The sequence below is a fragment of the Callithrix jacchus genome, chromosome 17 (assembly GCF_049354715.1).
Source record: "Callithrix jacchus isolate 240 chromosome 17, calJac240_pri, whole genome shotgun sequence".
Classification (NCBI taxonomy): Eukaryota; Metazoa; Chordata; class Mammalia; order Primates; family Cebidae; genus Callithrix; species Callithrix jacchus.
Genome location: NC_133518.1, coordinates 17757266 through 17779797, shown reverse-complemented (window position 1 = coordinate 17779797; position 22532 = coordinate 17757266). Strand labels below are relative to the sequence as shown.

Genomic DNA, 22532 nt, shown 5'->3' with positions numbered 1-22532 from the left:
AGAAAGATCTGGAAAACCAGAGATTAGAACTAGAAGTTATTTTGGAATTTATTTACTTACAATAACCTTCATTTTACAATTTGGAAACTGAAGCCCAGGAGGTGAAGCAACTTACCCAAGTCATAGGTTATTTTCTTTTATTCATTAGAAAAGAAAAGATAAATCCGTTAGTATTTCTATTACTGTTCTAAATTCTGAGTCAATTGCCATGTTAAATTGTGGAGTAACCACTCCTGCTCTAACCCCTTCATCAAACTCTTCTTGGCTCCCTTCTCTCACCTCTGTGCTTCTGAGGTATCTTTGTTGTAAGGTAACTGCTCACTTCTACCTTTTAGATAACGCTTATGTCAGGGATTATGTCTTGCTCTCTAACAACCAAGGATACACTCATCCTAAATTTCTGTCAATGGAGAGTGATCAGCAGAGTGTATGTTTCAGAGCCACGAAATAAAAATGTTATTACAAACAGTTTAAGTATTTCTGCTGCCCTAACACCCATCAAGTCACTGGGAGGTATTTAAGACTAATAATATTGACTAGTATCTATTCAGTTAAAAGTGTATTCATACTGTGTTCACATGTCTAATCTCAAGTAACTCTTAAAATAACCAAATAAAGTGGTCATTTCTAGCATTTCTGTTTTATAGATGAGATTCAGGTCACATGCTGAACACTGACAATATGGCATCTATGGTTTTGCATCCCAAATCTCAGGCTCTCTACTCTATCATGAATATGTAGCCCTTTAAGCCTAAATGCTGAGTTTCTATAGCTGACACTATTCTTTATCAAGGACTGCCCAAATGAGTTGTATCATATTTAACAAACAACATTGTGTGGCCAAGGTGGCCAAGGTAGCCAAGGCAGAAGCCAGGACAAAGAGAAAAAGGGCCCTATTTTCTTTCCCTGTGGATTGTTTTCTCTTGGAGTAACAATTTGGGCGGTCCCAATAGCTGCCACTTTAACTATCCATGGTTAAATCCCTTCTTACTGCATATCCGAAGATAGCAACACAGGCTCAAGTCTTATGTTATACAGTATGATTGGCTTGAAGATCAGGCCTAAGGGCATCATGTAGTGCTATGCTTATGCTTCTGGATTCTATTATGATCATGCTTTATTTCTTCTGGCAAAATATTTTCTGGGCTGGGCACAAGTGTCTCACACCTGTGATCCCAGCACTTTAGGAGGCCAAGCACTTTGCTTCAGCCCAGGAGTTTGAGACCAGCCTGGGCAACATAGCAAGACCCCATCTCTACAAAAAATAATTTTAAAACATTTTACCTGACTACGGTGGCACACATTTGTAGTTCCAGCTACTTGGGAGACTAAGGCAGGTGGATCACCGGAGAAATATATATATATATATATTTCTGTTTCTCAGTGGAGGGCTTACTTGAGTCCAGAGCATACTGACTAAACTCATTCAATGCAGAATATGTTTGCTGAAAGCAGGGTGATATATTGAGTAAGTCTATAACCCTTGGAGCCTGACAGTATGGGCTTGAATCCCGGGTTCACAGATCACTTGTTGTGTGATCTTGGTCAAATTTGTTCATTTCTTTCTGACCCAGTTTCATCCCCTGGAAAATGGGTTCTTATGAAGGATTAATGAGTTAATGCATATAAACTGCATAGAGTAGTGACTGACAGAGCAACTATTTAAATGTTAACTATTATGACCGAAAGTAGGTATGAAATGGCGAAAATGTTCATTAATCTCTAAGTTTAATTTTTTTATTAGTGGGTTCATGTCCCTTCGTTTTTAGATAATATTGGACTCCCTGACATTTGGTCTACTAGATACTTTAGTTATATTGGTGCCAAAATTGGCTAGACTTACACATCATATTCTAAAATTTGCCTTTTAAAAAATATATACCCAGTAGCCAGAGTTCTAAAGAACTTACCTTAAAACTAACAAATAAAACTCATCTGTTGTAATATGGCCATTTTCATTAAAAAGACATCAGTCCGCTTTATGCTTGCATTAGAAATAGAACTTAATCTCTGACAGGCGTTTCTCATTTTCCAGTTATTCTCTAAGGAGCGTATGTTGGCATGTATGCAATAATTTTTCTTTTTTTTTTGGCTCTGCACTGTGGTTGCAAATGGTGTCATTGTTCTTGGTTAAATCTGTGAAAAGTAAGCCTACCCCTCTCATTTTTTGGCTTCACGCTAAAGTAGCCTTTATGGCAAAGAACGACATGAGTTTATCAGTCTCCATTCACTGTCCATATTCTAACATGATCGAAGGCTACTAAAATAGCTATACATTGAGCTTTGTTTTCTGTTTTCAGTTTCTGCGCTTGTTGAGAATGATCACATATATTGGAATAAAATCTAGATTTTTCTATTTGGGGGTCAATATAGAAGCTTCTGAGAGAAATAAGACAGGATAAATATCCTTAAAGTTCCTTGCAGGCAGGAGAAACAGATTTAGTTGTCACTTGTCAAAGAATATTGTCACTGAACATTTAAAAGTTCTACTTCAGACAAGTATTTAATCATTAATGAAATCATGGCATTTACTGTATGTCAGAATTCAGTATATAAATTGGAGATTAGTTCTAATGATTTCAAAAATATAAGAAAGGAACAATGAAAACCATTCCATGATAATAGAACACTTTTTTTTCTAAGGAGTTTGTTTATTCATCCCCTTCATGATCTTGGTTGCATAATAAATTTACCTCTCAAGTTGTTTCTTTACAAATAGTATGAAAATTAACAGCCTCTGTTTGAAATGTTATATCCTAAAGCTAAAATAAATGTAATTCTACATTACTGTAAGGAACAAACTGGTATTCTAAAAGACAAAAAAAATCCTTTACGAATAGACCTAAATTATTTTTCTTTAGCTTTTATTCAGTAACAGATTTTACATACCTGGAGCACTATATTTACTGACTAATTGTGCCTCATGACAAATGATTCATGTGAGATGTTCATAGTTCTGTATAAATTAGCCACAATCATCTTTTTCTTAAGTGCATGCAGACTAAGAAACAGAAGAAGAACGTGTGTCAGGGGTACAGTGCCCATGGTTCTAAGCACTTGCTGAGCAGTGCCCTCCTGTGCGGTTTTATGCATACAAATACAGAAGTACAGAGAGGCACATTCATTTTCTACATACTGACTCAACATGCTATCTACAGCTACAAAGAGACAATTTTAATAGAAGCAATTGCCTAGTCTTTGCAGGAAAAAGAAAGTATGGCTAAGTCCTTTGCAAGTTCTGTCATTTGCTCATCAAATGTTAATGGAATGTCTACCTTGTGCCAGGTCCAAATCTCAGAGCTTGGAATAAATTACTGGACAGAGCTGAGAAAAACTTGCTGCTCTCAATGAGCTTTCATTCTAACTTCTAATAGTAACATGCTGATTTTTAAAATGAAGCTATGCCACTTTTGGACAAAGACTGTTACTAACCAAAAGTATTTTAATAATAATAATATACCTTAATTTCTTTTTCTTTTTCTTTTTCTTTTTGAATCAGAGTCTTGCTCTGTCGCCAGGTTGGAGTGCAGTGGCACAATCTCAGCTCACTGCAACCTCCTCCTCCCAGAGCAATTCTCCTGCCTCAGCCTCCCAAGTAGCTGGGATTACAGGCGTGCACCACCACACCCAGCTAATTTTTGTATTTTTAGTAGAGACGGGGATTTCACCACATTGGCCATGATGGTCTCAACCTCCTGACCTCATGATCCACCCACCTCGGCCTCCCAAAGTGCTGGGATTACAGGTGTGAGCCACCGCGCCCAGCCGGCAATATACTTTAATTTCTAAGAACACTGGCACAGATTTTGGCCTTTGATTCTCACAACAAGAGAATAAGACTTCGTGCCTAAAATGCCCTCCCTGACCAAACTCCTACTCAAATGTAAAAGCTCAGCTAAAATGCCTCTTCTGGGAAGCCCTCCCTAATTCATCATGCAATCAGTGTTATGTAACACAGATGCTTCTCAGATACCAAGAAAAAATTGTCTCAAATTTTCCCATACTGTATCAATTCCTACACTTAATCATCTCATTCCCCAGCTCTGCTTGCCGTGATCGAGAGTCATGGGACAGAATTGAACCAATGGAATGTAGGTGAAGACCATGGGTCACACAAGGCTGGGATCTTTGGAGTCTGTCATTCTTCTCCATTATTCTCTTCTTCCAGGGTGAACTTAGCAGACTTTTATTGCAATGGGGTGTCACAAGAAAACCTAAGTCCTCAAACTCATTTCTGGAGAAATTCCCCCACTAACTAGCATTAGACATCGATTAAGTCATAAACTATTGTGTGAAGTTATGAGATTTGTGTGTTAAGGCAGCTAACATTAATTACTGTGATTATACAGTGACAGGAAAAAATGAATTTGTTTTTGACACAGAGGCACACATTTTATATAGGAGGCAAGGAGTTACATTAAAGATGCTCCAGGTTGCTTGCTACCTCTTGTAAGGGCTGCGGATGGAACTGAGAAACAGTCACTACTTTGGCTCAGCTGCCTCTTTCCCTAACACTTACTCATGTCTTTTCTCTGATCCACAACGAGAAAAACCATTAATTACCTTAAACAATGAGCTGAACTTAAACTAGCTATTTGTTGCCTTTTTTTCAAGATGAAAGATATTTAAATCCTGCCACCGAATATTGACAGAATAGGAACTCCTAGGTGTGAATCTCTCTTTTGATCATATGCAGAGCACTTACACACACACACACAAAGTTCATTTTTAAACACTGTTTTACTTATTAATAGAATGATTGAATGAAAGGGGAAATAGTAACTCTAGACCTCAATTAATTTCATTAGTGAATATTGAATAAAACTTTGAGTTCACTGTCTTAAATAAGAATTAGACTATCAAAGGTTAATAACGATTGCTTATAATAGCTAAAAAGGGTCTGTTTATTTACATAGTAATGTCTTTCCTTTTGTTTTAGCATGAAGAAACTGGGAATGTAGGGAAAATATCAGCACAAATCCTAAACCTTCAATGATATCTTGATTAAATAAAATTATTTTTGCTTCCCTTTAATATTTCAAATTATATAGCATATTGATAGAAAGATAACAAATGAAAATTATTTTTGTATTCCACAAAATAAAAACCACCATGGCCCAGAATAATAGTGAAAGTAAATGTAGATAAGAAAAATGATGGTGTCAATTAGTAGATAGAACAGGAATATGATCACTTCCACACAGGGTAGATTCGGATGATAGGTATTCTAGGTGTAAGATGCATGCCGCTTCAATAAAAACCTGAAATTTAAGTGGACTTTGCCAAATGCTATGACATGCTTGACTTCCAAATTCCTGGGGTAAAACTGAATCTAACAAGCAAACTGGGAAAATAAATACTACATGTTATTTTCTTTTCTATAAATTGGTGGTGGTGGTTTATGGTTAATGTGTTGATTTTTGTTTTTGCCTTGGCTGATGGGAAGCTGAGAGACAGATTCTATACTTTCTTCTAGCTTTCTTCAAAACTGATAGAATATATTGTTTTCTCCCTTCTTTTTCTCCTCAGCATTTATCTTATCCTATGTGTCTTTGTTTTTATTGTATCTGTATTTTTGTTTCAAGCTGCCTCAAGTGCTTTGTGGAAGTAGCAGTGTTATAAATCAATATTACAAGAAAAAGAAAAGCAAAGGCCAGGTGCGGTGGCTCATGCCTATAATCCCAGCACTTTGGGAGGCTGAGGTGGATGGATCACGAGGTCAAGAGATCGAGACCATCCTGGCCAACATAGTGAAACCCTGTCTCTACTAAAAATACAAAAATATCTAGACGTGGTGGTGCGTACCTGTAGTTCCAGCTACTTGGGAGGCTGAGGCAGGAGGATCACTTCAACCCGGGAGGTGTTGCAGTAAGCCAGGATTGTGCCACTGCACTCCAGCCTGGAGACAGAGCAAGACTCTATCTCAAAAAAAAAAAGCAAAGCGTCAAGTGCAGATATTGCATTTCTGAAACTATCTAGTCTATACTGAGCCACAGAAATCAGGAGCCATTTCTCTTGTACCCTCTCATCCTGCCCACTATGAGATATATTTCTCTTTCTAATACAATGTCCAAATTACCACATACTATGCTGGCTTAATTTATTTTATACACGTTTCTGAAGCTTTCTACATAAAGAGCAAGCATCAGTTAATGTGCTGTAGAGACCCACCCTCATCCTGCCAACTGACAGCAGTCCTTTCCACAAACTGCTGTTCAGGCAGCTGCCAAGAGAAAGAGATTATTTCCATGGACTCCTGCCAGGATCCTGGCTGGAGACTGTGCTCAAGGCTAACTGTTGCTTCGAGTAGTTACGTTAGTCAGGAACTGGAACTGTCAGGATCTCTACCAACTAGGATCTGCTTAAGCAGCAGCAAAAAAAAAAAAAAGTTAGCTAAAGCTCAGTTGCCAATATTCTTGCTATTTAAATCAACCCCAATTTGAAGGAAGTTTTTTTGAACCTTATCCATGGCTAGAATATATGGTAAATAATGGCATCATTGAGTTGTTCATTCTAAATCACTTCTCCACCAGTGGATAATTACTAGGAATGATCTTGTCCACATGGGTCATGTTGTGGCTAATATATAGGACCCTCTTCATAGGGCTCTGCACTGATAAGGCGTGGCAGGCAGGCACGATGGAATGCAGACAGAGGACCGTCCATGCTGTGCAGGCAGACAGAGATAGGCTTTCAAGTAAGGGAGTTTCTTACTTGAAAAATCAATACATTTGCTGTATCCTTCTCTATAACAAGAAAGTGCAGCAATTATTTGGTAAGGTACACACTAATATTATTATGTCTGACTTGTAGTTCTAAATAGTCAGGGTTTAAAATAGTGAGTTTAGAATTTGACATAGAAGTCATCATTGGAAGACTGAAGTTGATAAGTGTCATCATAAGGTTCTTTTCAGGCTAGAGATTTGGAGTGAAGGAATGTATGACATCAGAGAGCTGGGAACCCATAGGCCAGTGGCCAGCCCTGAGTGCAGTGGAACACTAAAAGCAGGAGAACAAAACAGTAAGTTAATAATGCACACCAAGTCAAATGCATTTGGCGAGATCTAATGCAAGAGGAAGGGTTCCACACCCAGTACTTCCTACGTTTTCTCATGCAGGTGGCATATTAGATTCTAATTCTCTATAATCCTTTCCCTTCATTAGGACCACCCCCTCCCCACCCATCCTCTGCAGTACTAGTGACCACACTAGTCATGGATAAGGAGGCCTGAGGCAGCACTACTGTGCTATTAAGCAATTCTTTCCTCAGGGGACAGAGTAACATTAACGGCTTTGTAGGTGTGGGAGTGTTTTAGCATTATTGCTTCTTGAAATCTCTTTGATGTCTTCCGAGGTCTCTACTCTGTATCCTATCAAGAATAAAATCTATATATAGAGTCTGTTGCTTACAAGGTAACATGACTGCCAGTGAGATATCAAGGAGGGCTTTTACTTTGGTAATTTCCTACTCTAAATAATTGTTACATTCACATCACAATAAATAAATGAAATTAACTCAACAAAGGAAACTAACCTTGGTAAGAGACAAATTCATAGCCAGGCAGCACCATGAATCTCATGACCAGTGAGACATTGGCAAGTAACTTCTCCTCAGTGTTGCCCATGAACACATCTGTTAGTAAAGCTATGCATGAGTACAGTTACTTTCCCACAGCAAGACCTGGGTAATTATGTCATTGTTGGTCAAAGTTCTAAGTTACTTAACATGGGCTGCAATTTCAAGCTTTTGAAAATGGTGTAACCATTAAACGTACGGGGCAAAATAAGAAAACTATTTACTTCTAAATAGTTAAATGATTTTTGTTGTTATCTATGAAGCATGCCTAGGTGAAGTCAGCATCAGTGTTTGTTTCCAGGCTCACTTCCAAGCCAATGGAAACAATAGAACCAGTGTCTCACTGAATGTGGAGAGCCAACACAGCTCAAAGACGATAGTTTCTAAGTTTTCCTCCCATTGTTTCACTCACATAAAGCAATCTGAACTTCTTGTCCCATATTATATTTGGTCTTTAATATTGGCAATTTGAGGACATACTGTTGAAGGAAAAACTGTTGTAAAACATTATTATGCTTCCAAATCCTAAAGTAATTACTTAATATGAAATATAAGGACACAAAGACAAGGAGTTGCCTATTCAATATCAATTCCTTTTCTTACCTTACTAATAGACACAATTTTATTCAGGTCATTGTAGGGAAAGAGAGAGAGAGAAGGGAAAATGGAAGGAAGGAAAGAAAAAAGAGAGGGAGAAGAAGAAAGAATGGACTACACTTCCCAGATTGCCTTGTAACTGGGTTCAATTAAGGATAATCAGTTACCCCTGGGTGGTGATTTCCAGAAAAGCCCTTCAAAGGGGACTGACTTATGGACATGCACTATTTTTGTTTTTCTTTAGCTTTCTATTGCTTAGAAGACGCACAGCATGGCTGACGATTTGCAACCATCTTGAGAATGTGAGATTGAAGGTCACACCTTACGATTTCACATGAGGAAGCCAAAAGGATCCAGGGTTCCTGAGAACATCACAGGGCTGACATAACAGCAGTTGCCTGCCAGCCTTCAGATTTCTTTTAAATTTTAAAGCACTGTTTTTGTGGTCTCTGTTACTCGCACAGACATAATAGGGAAGTTGAAAAAGTGTTGACTGAAGCCAATGTCTAATCTTTGCCTTTCCATAAACCGTATGGCCTTTAAAACCTCTCCTTACATCTGCTGGCCTTGGATCTCTTCTCTATAAAATAAATGAGTTGGGCTGGATGATCCTAAGGAAACAGGAATGAGACCAGGATAGGTAAATAGAAGCAGGAAAGGGCTGCCCTTGTCTGCTTCTAGCTCCATTTAAGAAAGGGACCTGTGAGGCTAAGGAGGTGGGCAGTAGGTGATAAATTAATCTCAGCCCTGGGATGGAACATTAGCCTATCTTTGGCAGCCCTGGGCCAGAGTTGAGCTCAAGGTGACTGAAGTTAGGCTACATTTGACTGGAAAACACCTCCCTTCTGTATTCTGCATACTCTCTACTCCTTCCTGAATACTTCTGGGATGTAGTAGAAAAGACAAAAGGGGAACATATTTTTAGCATGGTCTTTTTTTTTCAGAGTTCAACAGTTCTAAAGGGGTGCATACATGATTCTGTAGTTACTGGTCATCTCCTATACACTTGCCGTTTACCAGGGGTTGGAGGAACTACAGAAACATGAATCATCACAATCCCCATGATCCAGGCATGCAGGAAAAGGAAGAGAAGACTCAATTTTATCATAGTCACCCACTTAAAGAATTTGCATTAATACATTTAAGCCATAAGTCACTTATTTCATTCTGGAAGATGTCCCCTAATGGCCAAGTATAGTCCACACTGCAAGTAAGTACCACCAGAATCTCAAGAATTTCTCACAGTCTTCCCTCTAGTAGAGAGAATAATGCTGAAAAATTTTAAGTTGTTTTTAAAATTCTTAAACCTCTCAATGACAACCAATTAGTTATTATGTTATTCACAAGAACCAAAATATTGTATTATGATAAACTCTGAACAAATTTCCCAGGTTCCTGGAAACAATCCAAACAATCTTTCTCCATCTACAACGTCCTTTACCAGGTTGAAACTAAATCATCTGGGATGGAAAAATCTTTGATAGGTCTTTCATACCAACATTGTGAAAAAAGATGTATGTCTAAGTTTATGGCGACAAATAGTCTATTATCTCTCCTCCTCTAATATTTAACTAACCTAAACACTCAAGGAAAAAATGTTATCTGAAATCCAACCACTTTATATACGTTCACTTGGTCTTCTTTTGACAAGTCCACCAGCTTTTTCTCACAAGTATCTCAAATACTTGTTTGGAAAGCTTTTCTCAAGTGGGTATGCAAACAGGAGAACTGTTCTTTAGCAGTCCCTCCTTATAAGCCTCCAATGATGCTATCTTCTTGTACTTTAGTTAATGAAAAGATAAATATGATCTGTGCTGTGCCCAGCTGTGTTGTTCTTGTACTAAGGAATTCACCAAAGGAAAATTTTACATCATACTTTTATCAGTGAACAAGCTTGCTAAAGCAAATAGATTTCGGCCTCCTGAGTTTGCTTCAATAAAAGATTAAACGCTAATAGTGCAACTTGCCACACTCAACAGATTTATGAATAATCAAAGTCTGGAGAAAGGCCAGGCCATTTAAGAACATCGCCTACTAAACAGATGCCAGTAGTATGTAGACATCTTCCCTATAACTACGCAGTGGTATTTCCAATCACACAATTCAATATTAACTGAATAATTGGCCTTTACAAAACATTTATTAAAACGCACCATTTATCACAGACCTGGTGTTTGTTTAAGACTTTCGGTTGGGGAGAGGGAGACTGAGGGGTGGGCGGAAGACACACAGTTTCTAATTACTAAGTGGATTTAATTGGTAAACAGCCTATCCTTGTAAGATGCAGGCTGTGAATTGTCAAGGAGCAAGGAGTTCTATAAAATAACAAGAATAAGCACCTCATGAGAACTAGTTTTTGAATAACACTTTGCATCTGTGAATGGCATTACTCTTGGTGCACACAAAGCCCATTTCCATGTGTTTACCTTCGTGTTCTCATGCTATTCCTAGGTGGTCAGCCTGCCATTATGTTGCTGCTCTCCTTCTCTAGATTAATACATTCAGGCATGGAGACTTTTTTGAATGCTCTATCTACCCAAAGGAGCATGTTAAGTTAATGATTAAGTGAGGGCTGAGGTCAGCGTGCTAAGTTTTTAACTCTTTGAAAAAGACTGCTTATTTCTCCATCCTATATCTGTATACAGCTTTAAAAAGAAAACAAAAATTGGTTGATTGATTCTTTACAATAGAAGTCACCTATTAAAAATCTCCCTGCTAACAAATTCTAAATACATGTGGACAAAATGCTTTAATTAGGCACTGAGTTTAGTTGCAATGAACTCAAAACACACTCATGGTATGACTTGAGAATGAAAACTATCACTTAATTTTGTAGGTTTGCCATGGCAGAAAATGCAACTGGATTCCAGTTAATCTCTTGCCAAATTAAAACTTGCTTCTTAATTTGTTGGCCTCCTGCTCAATAAAAATCTTGGTCATGCTCTGTAATAGGAATTCCTCACCAAACCTCACTTAATGCTAAAATTAAAAAAAAAAAAATGTGAGAATCATTTATCTCTGACACCCAAGTATGCCTTAAGCAGTATGCTTAAGTATGCTTGAATCATTTAAGATTTCTCTAACACCTAAAGCTAATTATTCTAGTTCTTTGGTGCTATTTTTAATTTCATAAACACTTTTGGTTTCTTCAATTTTATTTGAAATTTAAAAAGAGAGTAGGCTTGTGTTACGGCAATAGTTAGCCATTAATTGGAAAATAGAAATGTTTTTGTTTAAATTTTGCCTTCCTGATAGCTCCATACATATATAGGTATGTGTGGGTGTGTGTTTGTGTGTGTACATTTCACATGCAGTTGGTCCAAAACATAGGCGTTTTATGCATTTACCTTACAGAGTCATTAAAAAAGAATCATTTCACTGTGCATGTTCAAACACGCCCAAAAAGAAGGACAATGTGTAGTAGTTATAAACTCACTGACCCCGGTAAGAAAGGGACAATGTCCTGGCCTGTATGTTTGGTATCAGAATCTAGATAGTAAGTGATACATTTTTAAATGATGGGTTAGTATCTAGCTAAGTGGCTAAGTTAAACTTATAAAAGCTGGAATAAAGGGAAGACAGTAACAGACCTTCAAATAAGTGCAAAGTAAATTCTAAATACATGAAAACATTGCTCACTTTCACAGATTATTGAAGTAGGAATTTAAGGTTCTGGGTTATGCCCATATCTATATCTATCTATATTTATACACACACATATGTAATTTATAATATTTATATATCTAATTATAATTCCATAACTTATATATTAAACATTTTTATCTTAAATATTAAATTGAGTGCAGGTAAAGTACACTTATATGTTCAAGCTTTGAAAACTGTTAGAACCCTTTCAGAAAGCAAGAACAGAAATTTTATAACATGTATATAAATATTAACGTGTTTACAGTCTTGATAATTCTGCTGAGAATTTTTTAAAAATACATAACAATAGGTAAAAGCTACATTCACTAGAGTTTTTGTTGTGGTGATGGTGTTACATTTAATAGTATAAATTTAAAGCATGCAAGTAACTAACACTCCAGGAAAACCTAAGTAAATTATTGCACCTGGATGGACTAATACTTAATTACAACAATAATCATAAAGACTATGAAATAACTGGACCAAATTTATGGTAAAATATTAGTCAAGAAAAAGGTGAAGCCATAAGAAAATTGTTTAGCCAGAGCCAAAAAAACTTTAGTGAAAATTATTTTGGGTTTTTAAATTTTTTGTAATACTGTTTTCATGGTTTGGAAATGTTGACAAGAATTTGAGTCCTTCTTGTCCACATTTAAGTGTGAGATACAATTGTCCCTGGCCCAACCACTTCTCTCCATGTAGACAATAACAAAGACAAGTCCAATTTCTCCGAAGGGAGTCAATCCCAAGGTATAGCTGTCCCCACAAAGCACCACTGGGGTTGCAGTTAGTTTCCGGAGTGTGTATCAAACTCATGCAATACAGGTCTGGAAATCACACCTGCCCTTCTTGGGAGCCACTCCCTCTACATCAAAGGACTATCCTTGGCACAGCACAGGTAGGGTTGCAGCCCCAAGCCCTGAACACAACCACGTCTTCATACCGTGAAGCCAGACTGTCTGGGTAAAAGGACACAGTCTCATCACCAGGCATATCTTTGTTAAAGCACAAATGCCCAATGTTTCAACAATCAAATAATCACTAAATTACCAAGCCAAGCAATTGCTTATGGAGAAAGCCAGGAAAGGAAAAGGCATCCTCAGCCCTCCGGTATTAAAACAACAACAATAACCGAAAAAGACTTTCCAAGTTTATAATTTTTTTAAATCTGTGTTTTAAAACCAGATATTTATTACTCTTTTAAAATGTCTCAGGGTTAACATTTTTAGCTCTGCAACAGTGCAGCTAACATTCCAAGACCAGTCATCGTGCACTGCCCATAGAAAAATTAACACCATCAAGGCCATTTTTCTGTGCTTAAGCTCATATCAATAAAAACTACCCTATAGGCATAAACTTGATATTTCTGTTCACCACACATTAACCCAGAGTTCCTCAGAGTGTGACACCCAGGTGACTTCTGTGATGCAAATTTCTAAAAATCTGGCTGGAAACCTGCATGATTGAATACCCCACTCATGGCAGGTTTCAACCATTGATCTTCACTTATTTTACCCAGTCTGCACTTAGTCTTAGAAGATTAACCCTTTGGCAGGGTGAATTCACATTGTTAAATGAGTCCTGAGACTCATGAAAGTACGTTAGTTCCCAGAGTAGGACCCAGGAGATCTAACATGATTCATGGGAGTCAAAGAGAAGTGAAGAAGTGGCTGACATGGGAGCTGGGGAGAGACACAGCCTCTGGAAGGAGTTGAATCACAGATTCCTGGAGCTACAGAAAACCTTAGCAGTCACCTTAGCCTTCTCAATGCACCACACAACCAGTTAATAGGACAAACTCAATCTAGCTTTATTTACATTGTCCCTAGAATATACTGAGGTGAAGGAAATGTGGACAGAAGGAAGCTGGTCATACAAAAAAAATTATATATTATTAAAGAAACATAATAGCAAGTAACGACAAAATATTATACATAAAGATAATCCTAAAAACATTTTCTGATAAAGTCCTGCTATAAGTTTTAAATTACATCTGAATACTGAGGAGACCATCTTAGAAGCTGGGGTGGATGGCAACTTCCCAGTAAGAATGTTAAAGGGAGAAAGCAAATCATTTATACACCTGGCCGGCCCCTGTGACCTGCAAAAGTCAGTGGCTGCATATTCAGTGGCACATACATTTTGAAAAACTTCTCTTTGTCTGGCAATGTCATTCCCATCACCCCGTCCCTCACACTTTTCAAATAGAAAGAAAAGGGTCATAGGGTGGGCAGTGGCTGGGTGCAGGAGGTCTCGACCTCACCACATCTGGTGAGGGCAGAGGAGGGGAGGCAGAGAGGACTGGGGGAAAGAGCTGGAGCAAGGGTGAGAGGACAGCAAGCTGGCCAAGGAGAAGCACTTCATCCCCTTAACTTCTGCTTGAAGCATCTACCTCCCCCAAACACAGAAATATGGAAAAGAGGTAGTCAGCAACAGAAGAGGAAAATCGAGGTACTTTCCAAGGATTCAAGAGGAAGAGGAATGCATGCATGGGTTGGTTGTTTTTCAGCTGCCCACATGCTGTTTTATGTGAGCACTTAGAAATTCACAAGAACGCATTTCTACGGTATCCCTTTGCCACAAATAAGGCATCAGAACATCTGTTAAGAAGCAAATGATTTTCTACATCCACCACCACCTGCATACTCAAAATCACAGAGATAGATTAAAAAGGGTATATTTCAAAATGTTAAACCATATATGCTGTGTAGGAGCGCTTTACCAAATTACCTTTGTTGCAGTCACTGAAGATCTCATCACAGAGTAAAAACCATCATGCTTCCACATAGAAATAAGCAAATTGCAACAGTAAAACATAACCAGGAAGAGAAAAGGAATTCAGCCGCCCCATCAACACTAAAACTAGTCAATAATTATCTAAGTGGTATCAGTTATGTTTTCTGTGCATCCTGGTTGGTCTCTAAGTAGAGAAGGAACCTGAGAGAAGGGCTTGGGATGGCTGCGGTTTCTCTATAGAAGTTTTATCTTAGGCGGTGTGTGTGAAGACTGGGGTGTATCCAGGGAGGTAATCTGAATGTTCACTGTGTCAACATTCTACCCACTTCTGGGTAGAATCATTGCTCATCCTAATCACATTCAAAGGCCCCATGGGGCAGCAGGAAGTTCCTACTTACTGGCAATTTAGTTCTTGGAAACCTTGAAGAGGATGGCTTTGTTCCTCTGTGCTGTCATGGCTGTGTGGAGGCTACTCAGCCAGCTCATAGCTAAAACTCAATAGGCAGGAATGACTGTCACACCTCTCCAAAGCTTTTTTTTTTTTTTTTTTTTTTTTGAGATAAGAGTCTCACTCTGTTTCCCAGGCTGGAGTGCAGTGGTGCGATCTCAGCTCACTGCAACCTCCACCTTCCGGGTTCGAATGATTTTCCTGCCTCCGCCTCTCAAGGAGCTAGGATTATAGGTGCATGCCATAACACCTGGCTAATTACTGTATTTTTAGTAGAGATGGCGTTTTACCATGTTGGCCAGTCTGGTCTCAAACTCCTGACCTCAGGTGATCCACCTGCCTCGTCCTCACAAAGTGCCTGGATTACAGGCATGAGCCACCACGCCCGGCCTCCAAAGCATCTTAAAAATGAGTGAGGAGTACTGCCAATTTAAATGTCTGCCTGATTTTCAATAGAAGGAGTTACACATTCAATAAATATTCACTTGTTTAAGTGATAATGTAAATTTGATAATGAGAACAAGAAATCTAAGAAGGACATTCTGTAATGCATGTTATGAACTAGGCATATTTTCCTACTTCCTAGCATTACACTGTTTTCTGGACATAAGTTGTGAAAAACACTCACCAGCTGAACATAGCATGGGGGTTGAGCAGGAAGAAATCAAAAGGTTGAAGCAAAACAAACCCAGGAGAACAGGGTTTGAATTCCATTTTTGGAGGCAAATTAAGTAATGCTAAATAGAACTAGAGGGGTAGTTTTTCATATCAAATGTCTACAATATAAATGTTGACATTTCTCTAGTTCTATTCATACCATTTATTCTCTATATCTATTCATATATGAATAGAACTAGAGAAATGTGATCTATAATTGCACTGTCAAGTACAGTAGCCACTAGCCACATATGCCTATTTAAAGTGAAATAATTTTTTAAATACAGATAAAAATTAAGTTTCTCATTCATGCTAGTGCTCAATAGCTTCAGAGAACTAGCAGCTACCCTATTGGACAGTGCAGATTACAGAACATCTTCACTCTGCTGAAAGTTCAGTTGGGCATCTCTTATTCCAGAGTTTATAATAGACTTTGAAGTGATCATAGATGTAAAATATAAACTAAATAAAAGGCATGGCTCCATAAAAGTGCACAATAGGAAGTGGCATATTTAAACCATAAAGAACCTTTATTCTTGCTTTGGCTCAATCCTTACTTAGAAGGGAAAAACTCTTCTAGAAAACAGTTTCTGAAAAACTTGCTTTTACCTGAAAAGGTACCCATGTGGGGTGTATGTGTGTGTGTGTGTGTGTGTGTGTGTGTCCCCTCTAATTTATTCAAAGCATGTACTTATACGAGAAAATGTTTATCCTAAGACCTGCGAAAATAGTATGAATGGCCCAGAGTAGTGACATTAAGGCAAGGATTTTAAAAAGCCTGGAAGTCAAAACTAACTGGCAACATTTGATCTGACCTCAAAACAGATTGCTGCAGAAGAGAACATGCTTACACAGAAAGGGGCAAACTATACATTTTCTATCCTCATAGGGTTAGATATTTATACACATTTTTATCACTGAAATTTGTACAGGATTGAAATGGTTATCTGGGTTCTGTCATTGGGTCTGTTTTTGGAAGGTCTCCTGTCTAGGGTGTTTAAAGCATGCTATATCTTATGAGCAGGAAGGCTCGATAATGTCCCAAGGTCATCTGTGCCGGAACATTATTACCCTGCTAAACATCTTAGTTCTCTAATGACACAGAAATGTCCATTTAAAATACACTATTTAATTTCACTCTTTCTTTTTTCTTTCTTTACTGCTACAATTTGATAATGTGGGTGCCTCCATGCTTACAGGTTCAGGGTGGTCATACGACACAATGATAACAGCTGTATGGGACAAAGCTCCAGGAACTATACCATGTGAGTTACAGATGAAATGGGTTAGCAATGCTGCACACAATACCAATACTCAAAATTAGACCTGATTCTAACAAGTGAAATTGTAATAAATGAAGAGAGCTGGTATTTATATCAGTAAATATGAAGTTTCAAAGCTATATGTGAATTATGCTGAATTGGATTCTTACTAATACAACATAAATTCTTTCTTTAACGTAGATGACACCCTTGTTAAAACTAGGGAACACTCACTGGCATATTCACTTCTTGTGGATTCTAAGATGCCTTTACTGATGACTGAAATTCAGGTTGTTAGAATAGGAGTCACTTGAATATATTTAGCACTTTATAAAGCATTGCAACACATAACATTTCATTTGTCTGCCATAGCCACACATCAAGTATTTACGGTAGGTGGCATTTTAAAAGTGGGGGGTAAAAAGATCAGGTTGGTTAAGTTATGTGCTGAAAAACTACCAGCCTTGTATTTATTTTTAAAAATAATTTTAACACACAAGTAATATGAGACTATATTTTTGTTTAATAATGTTCTACAACATGACATATAAGGCTAAAGCCCCTAGAACCACATCTCAATCTATGTGCACTCCCTCTCCTCAGAGGCAACCACTGTTATCAGGTGATGTGTACTAGATGTTTTTGATGCCTTTGCAATCATTCACCCTTATCCAAGAAGGTGTGCATAGGAAGATCTTGTCCAGCATTGTTTATAGAAACAAAAAAAATGTAATCACCTTAAATATCCAAAAATTAGAGATTAACCAAACTAAATGTAATTTAAAACAATGTAGCAAGTCTATATTAAATAATTTGAAGTTTCTAAAGTGCATAGAAAGTGCATAGCACGGAGTGACCACTATGTAAAGTATTTACTATTATTATAATGACCGATACATTTAATGAAAAACACAAACTACAAAAAGATGTACAACATGAGCCAATTCCTGTTAAACACACACACACGAGTGGTGTCATAATATTCTAGGTGCACCAGGATTTCACTCCATGAGGCTACTTCCCCTCTTAAATTATGAGGATACTTTCAAATTACATCAGGCAGCATTGTAGCATAAGAGAGAAAATGGGTATGTATATTATATCTGCCTCAATGATGTTTCTCTGGTCTTCATCCTCAGAATTCCCTGAAAACAAAAAAAAGGGAAAAGAAACACTTTCTTCTTTAAAAAAGAAAACTTAAGAGAGAGAAATCAAAGTTGAATGAGCATAAACTCTGCCTCGCCAGGTTCTAACTCTCCTGTTTCCACGTAGAAGCTTCTTGTCAGATAAATCTTAATGTGGTATAAAAAGAAAGAATGGTGCTCTATGAAGCAGAGGACCCTGAAAAGCAAACCAAAGATGAATTTTAGTCCAGCTCCATTACTCTCCCCGTTGAGCACAGAGCCAGTCCCCTAACCTCCCAGTACCAGACACTTTGGACATAGTCTTTTATTATTTCTTCACTGCCTAATGGGGGTCCTTTCTTCATGATCATGCATGTCCTTTATAAATGAAGCTTCCTTTGAAGACAGGCAAGAGATCAGATTAAGCCTTCCAATATTTATTACTTGTGTTTCCTCTTGCTTCACTGTTCTCACAATGGCTAATTCTCCAAGGGTTCCCAGATGTGAACTCTGCTCTAACTATTAAATATGACTGTAACAAGGGAACTCCCACAACAAAACATTCTTCTTGACTTCTAACCAGGGTTTCTCCCAAAGAGATGCCCTTGTACCAGCTGCTCCAGAAAAGCTCAAATCCATTCCATTAATCATGAAGTCTCAGAGTTTTCTTTCCTAACCCTGAAGAAATCTTAATTATTTTCCTGGTTCAGATTTTCTGGACTAATTTAGTAGATAAACAAAGCTATTGCGATATTTACAAACACAGTAGCAAGCACAATTCCTGAAACAAAGCGAACTCTCCAAAAATATTCACTGAATGAATGATGGCACACCTTAACTAGTAACGTTGTATAGGAATCTCATCTGTTCATTTTCTTTATGTTTTTCATCAGGCTCTGTACCAACATATATACAAATGCTCTCTTATTTCTCACTCTCTCTTAAAAGGGCCACATTAACCTTAAGCCTCCTGACATTCCTGGGCTACCATCAGAATTTTATGCACAAGCCAACCCAGGGTTTGATCTTGCTAAAAATCTCTGCTGATTTATTCAGTCTGCATATTGGACAAGTCATTATCCAGTCCTAAATACCTTTAACTGAGATCAATTTTATTTTCAGTACTTGAATATAAACTTTAAGCCACAGTGTGCCAAATGAATGCAGTAAAAACTTAGTGGCTTCCAAATTTATTTTGAGAATTGTAACATAAAAGCCAACATAGAAAATTAAAGCTTTCATGTAATCTCAGACACAGTACCTTTTTAGGGTGGTTTCCAAAGGCTATCCTGAAAGTTTTATCAGATTCATCTATATAACTACAAGATTCTTCATCTTAATTCTCTTGAGATTTGTCTGATAACTAATGTACTAGAATGACAGACAACAAAATAAGGAAAAGGTGGAGCTGAATAGTCAATGGAACTGCTTTAGTACAGTCTTGGCCAGCACAGTACAAAGAGAGCAATGAAGGTTCCTGATACATGACGAACTCAAGCTCCTTCTGGTCTGTCCCTTGCCTTATCCACTGTTTCAGCATTTATTTAACCTTGAAGAGACAAGTCACATATTGAGAGCTGTCCAGGTCTTTCCAGAGGAATAGAGACACTAAAAACAGTAAGCACTTTGAAGCCACCAACATTCCAAATGTGAACTATGTTGCACTGTGTCTGGCCTAGGCAGGTTCAGGATTACTTGCTGAGTCAGTTCTGAATGAAAGGGATAAAAACTATGCCCCCGCCATTTGATACAATTTTAGGTTAGATTCAGAAGTGATTCCTTCAGATTTGGCTTAGTTCACTCAAACGTGTTTCTAGCTTGGCCTCTACTTTCAATTTCTAAACATTCTCTCCAAATTAGGCAGGAGCTTTGCTCCTCCTCACATCAACCACCACCTTTATAACCAGGATCTTCACAACTTAGAATTGGTATAGGGTTCCCGACCACAAAGCTCAATCTTTCTCGAGGTCTGAATCATGCCTTGTCTTATATTTAGAATCCAGTGTCTTATTCACTGGCTGGAACATTGGAATTAGCCGGGTCAGTTTCTTCCTCACCACATTCCCTTTCTTCCCCTCACTACACACAAAAAAAAGACCAGAGTAAGTTGCTTGTTACATAGTTGTTTGGTGGGAAAAAGGTTTTACAAATGAAGGGAGGAAGAGAAGAGGGAACGTGGGTAAGTAGGTAGTAGTAGAACAGAAAGGGAAATTTGGAAAGCAGAAAAGAGAAAAAGAAGAAAAGGGAAACTTCTAGATTCCTAATAATAGAAAAGCTAGAGAATTCCCTTCCTGAAAATTAAAGATATTTTACATGTTTGTGTACGTACACAGCTTTGTGTTTATAAACATACTGTTTTGTTTCATGCAGCATAATAAAATCTATTGCTAATTGTTTAGTTAATATTTACTTATTCAAACAGGTTTTTGAAATCTTGCCCAATATTCAATCTACGCTTAGCAATTAGCTTGCCTGGCAACTTGCTGTTTTGGTTCTTTTCTTAACAAAAACCCAATATTGATGTGCTAACAGAGGAGGCTCACTATCCCTTTGGTCATAGTAATTTCTCTTGCTTCCTTAAATGAAAACCTCTGCTATTTTTCTTGCAAAAGCAAGACTGGTAATTCATTGTTGTCAAGATTTGGCCTGGTGTGGTGGCTCTTGCCTGTAATCCCAGCACTTCGGGAGCCGAGGCAGGCAGATCACAAGGTCAGGAGATTGAGACCATCCTGGCCAACATGGTGAAACCTCGTCTCTACTAAAAAACAGAAAAGTTAGCTGGATGTGGTGGCTCATGCCTGCAGTCCCAGCTACTTGGGAGGCTGAGGCAGGAGAATTGCTTGAACCCAGGAGGTGGAGGTTGCAGTGAGCCAAGATCGCGCCACTGCACTACAGCCTGGGTGACAGTTGGAGACTCCATCTCAAAAAAAAAGAAAAAGAAAAAGGTCAATATTTTTTTAAACCACCACCCTTTAAAGTTCTTTCATGGAGAACTCAGAAATGAACAGCAGTCCCACAGAAATTATAGAACAGAGGCAGAGGGGAGAAATACAAATGAGTCATCTTCAGTCATGTCACCCAGACCATTACTCTTCTGAATGAAATAACATTGGCAGGAAGGGTAAGATGCCTGTGGAACATGCCATGGGATGAGGCATGACCTAGAGTTAGGACCTCCCTTTGCTTTTACTCTAAGCATGTCATTGGTCAAGATCAGCTAAATAAACTGCTCTGCAATTTCCGTGATTTCCATGCATTTCTTTCACCATTAAATGATTATCTTTAGCAATCTTTTTGTGAAATCCAGGCAAATGTCCCAGCCTCATTATATTATTTTCAAGTTTTGCAACTATTTACCACCAGCCTTACATACTAATCCAACAGTGATTGGAGCTATTTATATCAGGCGTCTAGTCCATTCATCCGACAAATGTTTATTGTGTTGCCTACTTTGTCAGGAGCATTGCCAGGTATCTCACTAGATTCTGAAAGATTTGGCATTAGATCTAATAAAGAAAGAGAACAGATTTAGAAATGAAATTCCACAGAAGTGAAAGAGCAAGCACACTATATTTGGAAAACGTGAGATGTTTGGGGTAGATGAAGTACAGTGTCTGAAGCTAAAGAGGGAGTGGTGGCGGCCACAGTGTAGGCTGTAGCTGGGGAGGTATGGATAAAGGGGACAGGTCAAACTATGAAGTCCCTAATACACTGTGCTCAAAATTTTCATTTCATCATATTGGAGACTGAACACCGTTGTGGGCCTTTAAAGGTGGGAACAGCATAATGACATTGTATTTTAGACAGAAAGAACTGATGCCAGTGGGAGAGGCTGATGGCAAATAAGAGATGCCAGCAATCTGGGGCTGCTGTGATGGCCCAGCAGAGAGACACTGATGGCTTGAATGAAAGCAGCAGAAGCGAAATAGGAAAGAGAACCTATTTGAGAGAAGTTCAGAAGGGAGAAAGACTGATTAACTCTTCATGGTATTATGATTGGTCTCCTCCCACAGAAACCAGTCTTAACCAATTTCAAAGCCTTTGGCTCTGAATGTCCTAAACACATTGCACAAAGCAACTCTGCAAGGTTGTCTTTAATCACATCACATAGGAACCAACTATGATGCAGAATATTGTACGTAGATCAAAGTGTGATCTATGTAGAAAAGCATGATCACCTACTGGAAACCTGTGAGAAATGCAGAATCTCCATCCCCACCCCAGAAATGCTGAATCGAATTCTGTGTTTAATCAAGGACCTCGGGTAAATCACATTCACATTGCTGACTGAGAAGTACTAATGTAAAGGAAATATCTCTGCTGTAGAAATAGCGGGACCCTCGTTATGTCACTTACTTATTGAAATTTCATTTCTTTTCCACTAAGGAAATTTTCATTTCTTCTCCACAAAGTTAGAAAACATGTGCTGATCGACTAAAAGATTTAGACTGTGATAGATAGTGTGAAAATGCTTTGTAAACTCCAAA

The 22532-nt window shown here is 38.1% G+C and overlaps 1 protein-coding gene across 9 annotated transcripts in view; it reads right to left on the bottom strand.

The window, feature by feature from the left end:
* Nucleotides 1-22532, bottom strand: part of MECOM (MDS1 and EVI1 complex locus) — a 584109-nt gene that overhangs the window by 178913 nt on the left and 382664 nt on the right. Inside the window, exon 1 of one of the 9 annotated variants that reach the window (XM_054246979.2) lies at nt 14549-14628. The exons of the other annotated variants lie outside the window; for them this stretch is intronic. Within the exon in view, the coding sequence (XP_054102954.2) occupies nt 14549-14605 (57 nt within the window). The 5' untranslated portion in view covers nt 14606-14628. Of the gene's footprint in view, nt 1-14548; nt 14629-22532 lie in introns of those variants that run through there. 9 annotated transcript variants of the gene reach the window in all.